The sequence below is a fragment of the Oryx dammah genome, unplaced genomic scaffold (assembly GCF_014754425.2).
Source record: "Oryx dammah isolate SB20612 unplaced genomic scaffold, SCBI_Odam_1.1 HiC_scaffold_25, whole genome shotgun sequence".
Lineage (NCBI taxonomy): Eukaryota > Metazoa > Chordata > Mammalia > Artiodactyla > Bovidae > Oryx > Oryx dammah.
Genome location: NW_024070209.1, coordinates 67425351 through 67438764, shown reverse-complemented (window position 1 = coordinate 67438764; position 13414 = coordinate 67425351). Strand labels below are relative to the sequence as shown.

At 37.5% G+C, this 13414-nt stretch overlaps 1 protein-coding gene across 1 annotated transcript in view; it reads right to left on the bottom strand.

Annotated features, from left to right (window-relative positions):
• GMCL1 (germ cell-less 1, spermatogenesis associated) overlaps nucleotides 1-13414 on the bottom strand; it is a 52973-nt gene that overhangs the window by 10814 nt on the left and 28745 nt on the right. The window contains exons 10-11 of the mRNA XM_040224081.1: nucleotides 9998-10067; nucleotides 4792-4867 (exon numbers count right to left, since the gene is read on the bottom strand). Coding sequence (XP_040080015.1) covers nucleotides 4792-4867; nucleotides 9998-10067 — 146 coding nt within the window. The remainder of the gene's footprint in view (nucleotides 1-4791; nucleotides 4868-9997; nucleotides 10068-13414) is intronic.

The window sequence follows — 13414 nt, the reverse complement described above, 5'->3', positions numbered from 1 at the left end:
AGGTACTTTCTTAATATTGTCTCTTTATGACCTATTTCATCAACTCTCCACACTGTAATTTTATCCCAACTAATATGGCTTTTTACTACAATTCTAAGGAGGTATATAGGTTAGGAAACTAGGAGTCTAGATAAAGGTAGTAAGAATCCATTAAAATTTCTCCTGCTTTAAAAATACTCTGAAATACCTTAAGTGATACCTTGTGTGATCTCTCTCACATGTAAAAATCTAAAATATATACATGTATTAAAGACTCTAAGCTCACAGTTACAGAGGGCAGCTTAGCAGTTGCCAGAGGCAAGGGGTAGGGAGTTGGAGAAATGAATGAACACTGCTTTTTAAAAAAAAGTTTAAATTTAAAAAATACTCTAAACTAACCAACAGAATCACCAACTGAGTTATTTTAAATACCATCATGAGGGACTTCCCTGGTGGCTCAGTGGTAAAGAATCTGCCTGCCGATGCAGGAGGCACAGGTTTAGATCCCTGACCCAGGAAGATCCCATGTGCTGTGGAGCAACTAAGCTTGTGCACCACAACTACTAAGCCTGTGCACTAGAACCCGGGAACTGTAACCACGCAGTCCATGCGCCCTTAGAGCCTGTGCTCCGCAACGAGAGAAGCCACTGCAATGAGAAGCCCATGCACCACAACCAGAGAGAAAGCCCACAGAGCAACAACAAAGACCCCAGTGTAGCCAAAAAATAAATAAATAAAGCCATCATGAGGCTCACAAGTTTATTCGATCAACTAATGGTTAACAAGACACTATTAAGTCAAGTGGCATGCTACAATGAAGCTGAAGTTAGGGCTTTGAGTGCCTGGTTGACACTATGAATTACAACATTAAATCAATAGTTCATTATTTATTGAGCATGTATTTTGTGCCAGGTACTGCTCTAGGCATTGAAGAAATGGCAGTAAATAAGTTTCAGCCCTAGTAAATGTATATTTTAATACATGTATGTTTGAGTGGAGGAGGACAGAATGCAGTTCCAGGAGAGCGTGACAGGGCAGAGGATGGGGGCTGGCAGCTGGGGAGCCCACGGGTTCAGGCAGGTGGTCAGGGAATGTCTAAGGAGATGCTACATGACTAGAGCCCTGAGTCAACTAAGGAGCGGACCAGTTAGCTATCTGGGAAAAAATGACTTAGACAAAGGGAATGAGTCCAAAGCTCTGGAGGAAAAAACATGCTTGGCATATCTGAAGAACAGCAAAAAGGGCTATGTGGCTAGGGTAGTAACTAAGGGGGACAGAAGCTGGAGATGAGTTCAGAGAGCCAGTCAGAGGCCAGAGAATATAGGCCCTGTTTTACCCAGAGTCTGAGTCCCCAAAACTGAGAGAATAAGACATCCACAGCAACGCAAAGGGCTCCTGTCACATCCAACACAGTGGAGTAGAACAAGAGCCCGGAGCCCAGATTTTCAGCAGTATTTATAAGTTTAGAACAAAGACAGGGAGTTGGCAAGGGTTGATTGGCTGCAGGGGTTTCCTGGTATTTACTGATTGGCCACTTATCATCCCTCTGATTGGCCAGAGTTATCTTCTCTCTGAAGCCCCAGAAGCATGACTCAGGGATTATTTTTGGCCTAGTGTACCTCTCTGAGCCTGTCATGGCTCTGGTGAGGTTGTAACAGGCCCCAGTGTCCACAGTAGAGAAGAGTTTGGATTTCTTCTAAGTGCGATAAAAGTCTAATGGAAAATTTTAGAGAAGGAGGTAACATGATCTAACTTGCATCTTAAAAAGATGATTTTGGCTGTTGTGTGGAAAACAGAATGTACAAGAGTAAAAACAGGGAGAGCAGTTATGAAGCTACAATACAGTCCAAGCAAGGGGTAATGGTGACTTGGATTTGGGTCACAGCAGAAGACAGGGCAAGTATATTTTGAACCTATATATTTAAAGGAACTTCTTACAGACAACAGGTGTGGAACGAAAGAAAGAAGAATCCAAAGTTTCGAGCTTATACAATGAACGAACAAAGGGGCTATTTATGGGTTGGAGAATACTTGGGAAGGAGTCGTCTGGGAATGAAAATCAGAGTTTAGCTGGGCCTATTCTATTTGAGATGCTATTAGGATTCTAAGAAAGATGTCACATGAGAAACTGGATACAGGAGTTAGAAATTGGTGTTAAGCCATAGGACTAGAGATCACTTAGGAGCCAGTGAAAGAGCAAAGACAAGAAAGAAGTCCAAGAACTGATCCTCCAGTCATATCAATATGTGTTGAGAAAGAGAAGGATCTAGCAAAGACTTAGAGGAAGCAGCCAATTAAGTAGAAAGAAAACTAGCACAGTGTGCTCTCCTGGAAGTCACAGAGAAAATGTCCAAGGAGTGAGTGAGCAGATGGGTCACACTGCCAAGAACTTTCAGAAGACTAAAAACTACTTGATTTGGTAATGCAGGATCAGTGGTGATAGTGGCACGGCAGTTTCACTTGAGTTTATTGGAGTAAATGAATTGGAATGGAGACAGGCAACTTTTTTCGATGAGTTTTCCTTAAAAATGGTACAGGGAAATGGAGTGGGAGCTAGAGTGGAATGCGGGTCAGGGAATGGTTTAAGATGGACGATGCTGTTGCATGTTATAAGCTACATCAGAATGATGCAGAAGAGAAAACTGATGACGCAGGACAGGGAGGTGATGACTGTGTGAACAAACCTTCTGAATATGTGAGACGAGAAGGGGTCGTTACGGGAGGAGGGGATGGACTAGGACGGAAACAGCTCGTCCACTCTGATGCAAGTACAACACACGGCTGAGATGCAGGTGGCCTGGTAGTACTGTTGGCAGAGGATGCAGATTCTCTTCTGACTGCCTTTATTTTCTGAATAAAGGAGGAAGGAATGCCACTGGATAAGAGTAAGCCTGGGAGCACTGCCCTTGAGAAGGTATGAGAGACTCCAAGTGTGGGAGGATAAGTTCACTAGGGAGACGCAAGGATCACACAGCATTAAAGATCTGCTTGAAGTTGACATTTACAAACAAAATCTGCTGGGGCATATTTGGTATTTTTCCTTAGTTGAATTCATTTGTATGGAAGCAGGCATGGAAAGCAGGGGTTTCCCTGGGAGCTCAGCGGGAAGAATCCACCACTCCAATATTCTTGCCTGGGAAATCCCATGGACAGAAAAAACTTAGCGGCCTATAGTCCATAGGGTCTCAAATGAGTCAGACGTGACTTAGCGACTAAACAACAATAATTGGCATGGAGGGTATGGAAAGGAGGGATTTAACACGAACTGAGGACTAGCCAGGTGAATTTGACAGAGTGAAAAAGGGGAAAGAGAAATTAAGAGTATAAGCTAGGGACCAATTTCAAGACATAACAAAATTTAAGTCAAGTAAAGAAAGAAGTAGGGATGTGGTGAGAAGGTAATGGGAAAAAGTAAGAACAATGTAATGTACATTCCAGTGGGGTTAGAAAGATGTTGGGAGGTCAAATACTAGAGGGAGAGTGCCACAAAGATACATTCTGCAAATGGTGTGCTTAAAGTGGAGATTTTGAAGGGGGTGTATGAATCAGGCATACAAAAACGGAGGATATGCTTACAGGAAATGGGTACCTGAGATAGAGTGGAGCACAAGATCATGGAGGGAAGGAAGGTTCAGGGAAAGATACTAAAACCACTGAGACTGCTAAGAAGAGTAGGGAGAAAGCAAACCAGTGAGCCCAGGGAGTGATGGCCATAGTCAGAGGAGTGAGTGGTGAAGAAGTATGCTTGTCAAAGGAGCTATCATTCAATTATGACGAGGGTGGAACAAGGTCCGGGAGCGGCAACTAGAATGACTAAGGAATAAAGACGACGCTATTTCTCATTCATATTTTGATCATTTATCACAACTGTTAACACAAACATAAAATAATAAATCTTTCAAAACTTAAAAGTTAAAATGAGGGGAAATCTGGGAGAAAAACAACCAAATGGTTATCTAAATTAGGCTGGCAATCTGTTTCACATATAATATAGATCGCCAGTCCAGGTTTGATGTATGAGACAGGGTGCTCAGGGCTGGTGCACTGGGATGACCCTGAGGGATGGGAAGGGGGCGGGGGGTTCAGGATGGGGAACACATAGACATAAAAAGTTTAAAAAATAATAATAAAAAAGAAAAACAAACAAAAAAATTAGGCTGATTTTTTTTAAGATAAAAATTACAATTAGCTGATTTTTTTTTTTAAAGATAAAAATTACAATTAGGATAGAGTTTTTAAAAAATGTAGTTCATGTCTCCTTAATGGCTGGTAAAATCACCTTAAATGAGTCACACTGTTTTTAAAAATAAATTAAGTAGAAACAAAGTTTGGGACACAGCAGCTGTAAGCACCGTTTTGTGATACTTTTATTTCCCTTATAAGCATTTGTACTGGGTGGTAATGAAAAACAATTCTTAATGTGGATGACAATCAAATCAAAAGGTCTGAATGTCTTTCATCTAGGCTTGTAACTAAACAGAATCACTCTTAAGACTATGTAACAGCTTTCATTAAAGATATTAAGATATTAATAGGATAAACTTATTTATCTTAATTTCTGGATTACTGAGGGATCTTCTCATAACTCTTATCTAGACTCCAGAGGTTCAACAGTCTCATGAAAGGCTGACAAATCAGTCACCACTGAGCATGTAACTCCTTGCCCAGGAGATCATGCTACAGAAACTAAAACACACAAAAATGCTCTTCTGAGTTGTAACATGTATCATGACTGTTACTGAAAGCATATTTTGCACTAACAGTATAACAATTTGTATAAGACTATACAATTGAGTTACAACCCATACTTACTTCACCATCTTTGGCAAGCTTTCTACCACACCTCATGCTATTTCCCTCTAGTTCTTCTTTATTAATTTCTTGAGGCCTAGAAATATACATAAAACATGAAATCTCATAGAAAATAAGCAACTAATTAATTGAAAAATAATTGTGAGTTCAAATCAACAGGAAAAAATTGCTACTAGATTCAAAATTTTGTCGTATAGATGAAGATTAAAATGCAGGGATTAAATCTAGCCCGTTACTTTTGCTAAATAAAAAACTTTTAATCTTTAGTGTTTTACTTATTGCCTTGACTTCTAGAACACTTTTACAAGAGCAAAGTAAAACCAGAGAAGAGGTGGGGGAAATCTATGAGAAATTCTGCTTACTAAGAAAGAAAACTATTAAAGTCTAACTATTAAATAAGATATTAAATAAAATATAACTATTTTATATAAAATAGTTAAGATGCAACTAACTAATAAATAAAATATATAAGATGCAACTTGGTATCACCTATTATTATTGTTTCACACACAACCCATTTTTTAAGAGTAGAAAAACCAAGTCCAGCATTTAACAGAAAACTGCTATAGAACTTTATCAGTTAATCTTTACTTGGCCCTTTAAAAACCATAATCAACTAAGAGAAACAGTGTTATTTCAGTATGAAATAATAAAATGATATTACTAGCTTAGAATTCCAAATGATAAAAGTAATATAATACATTCATTCATATATAGCATTTAGTAAGTACCAAGATACTGGGGCTATCATCATCTCATAAATATACTGAAACAAATACAACAAATAAAAATTAATTAAATGTAGATAAAACATGACCTTGACATCTAAGAGCCCAGTCTAGTAGGAAGCTAGACTTAAGTAATAATATAATAATGTGGAGAGAACTAATGTTAAGAGCATGAAGAAGGCACAGGCTTATTGCCTGGGGTTAGAGTGGGATCATCATGAAGGAAGTATTATTTGTGCCTGAGAGGGAGTTTCTTGAGGTAGAGGTCAGGGATGACCTCTACGCAGAAGAAGGCCATTCCAGGCAGAAGAACAGTAGGTAGAAAAGGACCAGAGCATGAAAGGATACCAAATGTCTGAAGAATGTAGTGCAGGCAGAACCTGAAATGAGCATGAGAGACGAAGCAAAAGGCATTTGGGACAGACTGCTGAAGGGCCGCCCCTGCTACACTAATATGAGTTTTAAGATGAGAGTTCCCATGTATTTTTTTTGTTACTTAAAATTTTTTTTATGAAAAATTTAAAACCTGTAAAAGTAAACAGCATAATGAGCCAAAAAAAAATTTTTTTTTTTACCATCTAGGTTCAGTAATTTTGTTTTAGTTTTACTTTCAACCCACTTCTCCCCACACTCCTCCCAACTGACTATTTCTGAGGCTGATCCTCCAGACACCATATCCTTTAATCTGTAAATAGTTCAGTATGTACTTCTTAAAGATAAGAACTTTCAAAAAATACTGACACAGATTTATCACACATGAAGCAATCATCCCTAACTAACCTCAAATGTCCCTGGTCCTATTTAAGCAGGGAAGTGAAATTATATTTTTACGTAGGAAGATAATCCTGTTGGCAATGTGGAAAAGAGTTTGGAAGAGAAGAGCCCTGGAGGGAGACTTTACTAGATTATAACCTAGAGTCCAGGGAGTACACTGTCTTTCTCATTTCACTGGCCCTGCGGTAGCAAGATGCTCAGCATGTGTGGAACAGAGTGCTTCCTTAGCGGCGATACAGCCATATGCTTCTGAGGGCAAGAAAGCCACTTATTCTAGCTCAGACTCTTAGGCAAGACTCTATATTATAAACTCAAAAAGGGGTATACGTGAGAAAAATCTTGAAACAAACAAAAAAAGAACATCCGTCATATAAAAACTGAAGATACAAAAGAAGTAGGTAGGATGGTTTATAAAATATTTCATACATTACAAAATTCTTCACATCCGAATTCCAATAAATAATTTACTTTCATTTTTGGGAGAGATTTTTCTTATTCCTATTTCAACTATCTTACTATATTTCTTCAAAATAAGTATGCTGTGAATATATCTGGGAGAAGATGAGATATAAATTATAAGTAAAAAGAAACTAAGAACCCTGGATAACAACCTTGTAATCATTATCATGAGTTTATAGAACCCTTTCACATACTCACTGTTTAGATATAAACACACCAGGCTATTATTTTAGTAAGTTTTCTGGTATATAAAAATAAAAGAGACGGGGGCAAGAAAAAAATTAAATGTAAAGCCCTTCTATAAACTTACAGGTGGATGGTTTCTTCATACTGCCTATACCAAGGAGCTAGTGTAACGTCAAACAAGAAATGTGGAAGCACTTCTGTGAACTGCAGAGCACTACACACTGAAAGAACAGATAATTTGCTTCCTCTTAAAATGAAGACAGTACAGAAATATTTTGTAGAGAGGTCATGTGCTTTTGATGAAGGCACCTATATCTAAATAAGTTAATTCACCCTATAGTCAAGACTTCAAAAAACCTATCACATTAGTGAAAATTTGACAATATTACCACAAATAAGAAAATCAGCTTTACCTATACGTATATATGAAGATCATGCTTTATGAAAGCATTATTCCAAGTAACATTTCAATTCGGTTAAAAGAAAACCATAACACTGAGACAAAGCACATAAATTATTCAATTTTACTAATAAATGACAATGCAAATACTCCATTATACTAATTGACCAGAAAGATAAATATTTATAATACTGACAGTTAAAGAAATATAAGAATAAAAGTTGATTACATGATCTTTTCTCTAACAGCTCTTGATTTTAATACTGTTACTGTTTTTTCAACATAATGAGTCCATTTAAAAATTCATAGCAAAATCCACACACCTATCATCAACTAATCTACAATAATGGAGGCAATAATATACAAAGGGGAAAAGATAGTCTCTTCAACAAGTGGTGTTGGGAAAGCTGGACAGTTACATGTAAATCAATGAAATATGAACACTCCCTCACACTATATACCAAAAAAAATAATAATTTATATACTTAAGTATAAAGACATGATAGCATAAAACTCCTAGAGAAGAACAGGGAAAACATTCTCAGATATAACCCAAGCAATATTTTTTGATCAGTCTCCCATGGCAAAAGAAACGAAAGCAAAAATGAACAAATGGGACCTAATCAAAGTCAAAAGCTTTTGCACAACAAAGGAAACCATAAACAAAATGAAAAGACAACTGACTGAATGGGAAAAAATACTTTCAAATGATGTGACTTTCAAGGAATGTTAATATCCAATACATAAAAACAGCTCATACAACTCAAAAAGAAAATGAACAACCCAATCAAAAAGTGGGCAGAAGACCTAAACAGACAATTCTCTAAGGAAGAAATACAGATGGCCAATGAGCACGTGAAAAGACGCTCAATATCGCTAATTATTAGAGATATACAAATCAAAACTACATTGAGGTATACTCTCATACCAGTTAGAATGGCCATCATCAAAAAGTCTATAAATAATAAATCTGGAGAGAGTATAGAGAAAAGGGAATTTTCCTACATTGTTAGTGGGAATGCAAATTGATGCAGCTGCTATGAAAAAATGGTGAGGAGGTTCCTTAAAAAACTAGATTAGAGACACCATATGATCCAGCAATGCCATTCCCAGGCATATATCCCAAAATGATGAAAACTCTAATTCAAACGGATACATGCACCCTAGCACTATTTACAGTAGCCAAGACAACCAAGTAACCCAAGTGCCCATCAACAGATGACTGTCTTAGAAAGATGTGGTGTACACACACACAAATTTATAAAGGGGAATATTGCTCAGCCATAAAAAAGAATGAAACAACGCCATCTGCGGCAACGTGGATGGATCTAGAGAATACTGTACTATGTGAGGTAAGTCAAAGATAAATTATCATATATCATCACTTATATGTGGAATTTAAAAAATAATAAAATGAATCTATACAAAAATACCCAACAAACTTACTTATAAAACAGAATCAGATTCACAGGCATAGAAAACAAACTTATGGTTACCAAAGGGGAAAGTGGGGGGGGGGTAGGGATAAATTACGAGTGTGAGATTAACAGATACAAACTACTATACATAAAACAGGTAAGCAACAAGGATTTACTGTAGAGCCCAGGGAACTATATTCGACATCTTGTAATAGATTATGATGGAAAATAATCTGAATATATATATAATATATATATATAACTGAATCTTTTTGATGTACACCTAAAACTAACACAATATTATAAAATCAACTAAATTCAGTACAAAAAAATTTTTTTTAAATAAACAATGCTATGATGTACCAAGGGGGCTTCCCTGGTGGCTCAGACAGTAAAGAATCTGCCTGCAATGTGAGTTCCACCTCTGGGTTGGGAAGATCCCCTGGAGAAGGGAATGACCACCAGTATTCTTGGACAGAGAATTTCATGGACAGAGGAGCCTGGCAGGCTACAGTCCATAGTGTCACACGGAGGCGGACACGACTGAGTGACTAAAACACACACACACTGTCAGGAAGCATTTAACAGGAGGCTTCCTGGGTGCTGTTTTGGATCTGTCATGAATCCTCTGTCCCTTATTAATTCCTGAATATTCAGGAATTAAGAGGAGTTGGCAAACCGCTCCCTGGCACACATTTCCTTCATTAGTTTTTCCATACACTGATAAGTAACTATTTACGACCCTCTTCCTTTTCATGAACCATATGGTAAAAGTGATTATTTACAACCCTCTCTCTTTGATATGGATTGCCTTATGATAATTTATAAGTCTGGACTTTTGATTTTTATCTTTGCTGAAAATAGCTACCTCTTAAGACAGTATATATACCTACACTATGTTGAATAAAACACCTTTGCTCCATCAGAGCTTGGGTCCCTGTTTCTTTCTCTCTCCCTCTCTCTCTCAGGCTAATTCTTTGGCACGCAGAAGCCTGCTGAGCTCACTTTCTTGCCTGGGCTTCTAAGACCCTCTCGAGAAGGTGCACTGTGCTTTCACCCCCTCAAGGGGGCGTCCGGTGCCTGTGTGAAGCAGTGCAAGCCCGGGTCAAGGGCTTTATCGATTTTCTGTGTAAACCAAGGAATATCAGCCTCTGTCTCTTTTACTTTCTTATTGTCGACTCCAGACCACCAGGTTCCAGTCCATTAAAGGACCTCAACAACACACGATACACTATACTTACCCCACCTCACTGTCTTGTTCTGCTCGGAGCATAGCCAGCCACTGCTGTTTATACACAGTAGACAGCCATTCTAAAATGTAAAAACAAATATAATGAGAAATATGGAAAAACAAAGGATTTAAAATTTTAAGACACTGATAAAATTTTTATCATCTTAAAATTCAAATTTAAAATGGCAATAAGTGAAGCTGGTAATTTATATTTTACAAATATGCAACAACAAATTGTACTCATCTCACACTATAGTAAAGCTCAAAATTCTCCAAGCCAGGCTTCAGCAATACATGAACCGTGAACTTCCAGATGTTCAAGCTGGTTTTAGAAAAGGCAGAGGAACCAGAGATCAAATTGCCAACATCTGCTGGATCATGGAAAAAGCAAGAGTTCCAGAAAAACATCTATTTCTGCTTTATTGACTATGCCAAAGCCTTTGACTGTGTGGATCACAATAAACTGTGGAAAATTCAAGAGATGGGAATGCCAGACCACCTGACCTGCCTTTTGAGAAACCTATATGCAGGTCAGGAAGTAACAGTTAGAACTGGACATGGAACAACAGACTGGTTCCAAATAGGAAAAGGAGTACGTCAAGGCTGTATATTGTCACCCTGCTTATTTAACTTCTATGCAGAGTACATCATGAGAAACACTGGGCTGCAAGAAGCACAAGCTGGAATCAAGATTGCCAGGAGAAGTATCAATAACCACAGATATGCAGATGACACCACCCTTATGGCAGAAAGTGAAGAGGAACTAAAAAGCCTCTTGATGAAAGTGAAAGAGGAGAGTGAAAAAGTTGGCTTAAAGCTCAACATTCAGAAAACGAAGATCATGGCATCTAATCCCATCACTTCATGGGAAATAGATGGGGAAACAGTGGAAACAGTGTCAGACTTTATTTTGGGGGGCTCAAAAATCATTGCATATGGTGACTGCAGCCATAAAATTAAAAGACGCTTACTCCCTGGAAGGAAAGTTATGACCAACCTAGACAGCATATTAAAAAGCAGAGACATTACTTTGCCAACAAAGGTCCGTCTAGTCAAGGCTATGGTTTTCCCAGTGGTCATGTATGAATGTGAGAGTTGGACTGTGAAGAAGGCTGAGTGCCAAAGAATTGATGCTTTTGAACTGTGGTGCTGGAGAAGACTCTTGAGAATCCCCTGGACTGCAAGGAGATGTTGGGAGGGATTGGGGGCAGGAGGAGAAGGGGACAACAGAGGATGAGATGGCTGGATGGCATCACCAACTCGATGGACATGAGTTTGAGTAAACTCCGGGAGTTGGTGATGGAGAGGGAGGCCTGGCGTGCTGCGATTCATGGCATTGCAAAGAGTGAGACACAACTGAGCGACTGAACTGAATTGAACTGATGGCCTCATCATGGTAAATGTTATCTTCCTTCGCCTTAGGACAGACTCTACTTTAATCACATATATTTAAATCTTTAGTTGAAAGTATATTCTTACATTTAATGGTTTTCTTTTCATAGCTCATACTAATTTTCATGTGAGAAACAGACCAAAAGTAGTATTTTCAGTGTTTACAAAAGCTTTAATAGAAAACTGAATAATGGAATGTTCGTGTACTGAGTTATCTAAAAGAAACTAAATAATGAGAAGTAAACCATTTCTAAATTATTAGATGAATCAAGCACACTCAATAAATAATTCTGGCACCTTAGGTTTAGATAACTATTATAATTAAAATTACTGTAAATGCAATAGATGTTTTCCTTCAGTAATAAGCATATTAATTTTTCTACAAAATGAGACTTTGGAAGCTGAGATTTTAATTATTTTACATAAAAACATGGACTTACTAAAATCCTAAGTAGAACTGGCTTAGCACCATATTTATTTTTTTGTTATTTATTCCCAACTAAAAGGACAGTTTTTCTAATTTTTAAGTTAAGTGATTTGTCTATCTCTACCAAAAGGCAGGGGGAAAACCCTAGTGCAATTAAAATATGGATTTTCACTTCATAATTCTCTACCTAATAAAGGTATCCAGATGATTTGCACTAATTAGTGTCCTTTCTTAAAATCCTCATAAATATATTTTTGAGTGTTTCTTTCCTCAAAATAATATTTTGCTATTATAAAGAATAACTGCTAAATATCTAGGTGACAAACAATTCATCTTTAGTAGGTAAAGACTAACAGCAAAGCTTATGTGACTCAGTATATCTACAAACATATTCAATCTTACTTGCAATGTATTTGGATTTTTAAGTTTTACTGTATTTTTTTTTTTTTAAAAACAGCTGATCCCTTCCCATTAAAATGATTTCTCAACTCACTACTGCTAGTGCTAAGTCACTTCAGTCATTTCTGACTTTGTGCGACCCCATAGTCTTCAGCCCACCAGGCTCCCATGCCCCTGGCATTCTCCAGACAAGAACAATGGAGTGGGTTTCCATTTCCTTCTCCAATGCATGAAAGTGAAAAGTGAAAGAGAAGTCGCTCAGTCGTGTCCGACTCTTTGCGACCCCATGGATCGCAGCCCGCCAGGCTCCTCCACCCATGCAATTTTCCAGGCAAGAGTACTCAAGAGGGGTGCCACTGCCTTCAGGTTATGCCTATAGTTTGAAATTCACTGATCTAGAGGTAGAATATGGCTTTTCATGATTCACTTATAAAAATGGAATGTTAAGGTTATACATTCACAAGTATCATATAAGCTGTATCCCATGAAAATAATTTAAAACTTAGTTTCAACAACTTTGAATAATCTCCTTTAAAACTAAAAAACATTTTCTTTTGGTTGTGCCATGGAATTTTCCCGAAAGCATTTTTAACAAGTTAAAAATGTGTGTACATATTTTTGTCCCTCCTTTCTTGCCTTAATCTAAAAGTAAAAAGTCAAACTAGAAATCTTTCAGTCACTGGTAGTTCATCCAATACCATCAGCCTCAAAGAAGTCAAGAGAAGCACTCGTTCGAATGCAGTGCTAGACAACAGATACATAATGAGAAATCCCTAAAAAAAAACAAGACTGGAAAACATAGGATGAAAAGTGAAACAATTTCCTTTATGTAGAGCTTTTAATATGATTATATGCAGACATATCTCCAAAAGGCAGAGTCTGCCAGAATCCTTTTTGGCAGTTAGTGTTCAGTGGAAAGAGTCTGAAAAAGTACCTTCAAGAAACTTCCACTTAGTGAAAATGAATTCCACCATGTATTTTAAACTTTATTGGACCAAAATCCAAAACAAACTCAAAATGGGCACATCAAGGTGGCACTGGATAGCACTATAAATCAGCAATTGCAGATGTAATTGATAACAGTCTTAAATGTAAACACAGTACTTTTCTAATAGAAAATATAAGTCAGAATGAATTTATTTAGATAATTTCTCTTGTTTTATACAAAGGATATGGGGAAGGAGGTCTCCAAAAACAAACTATTTGAAA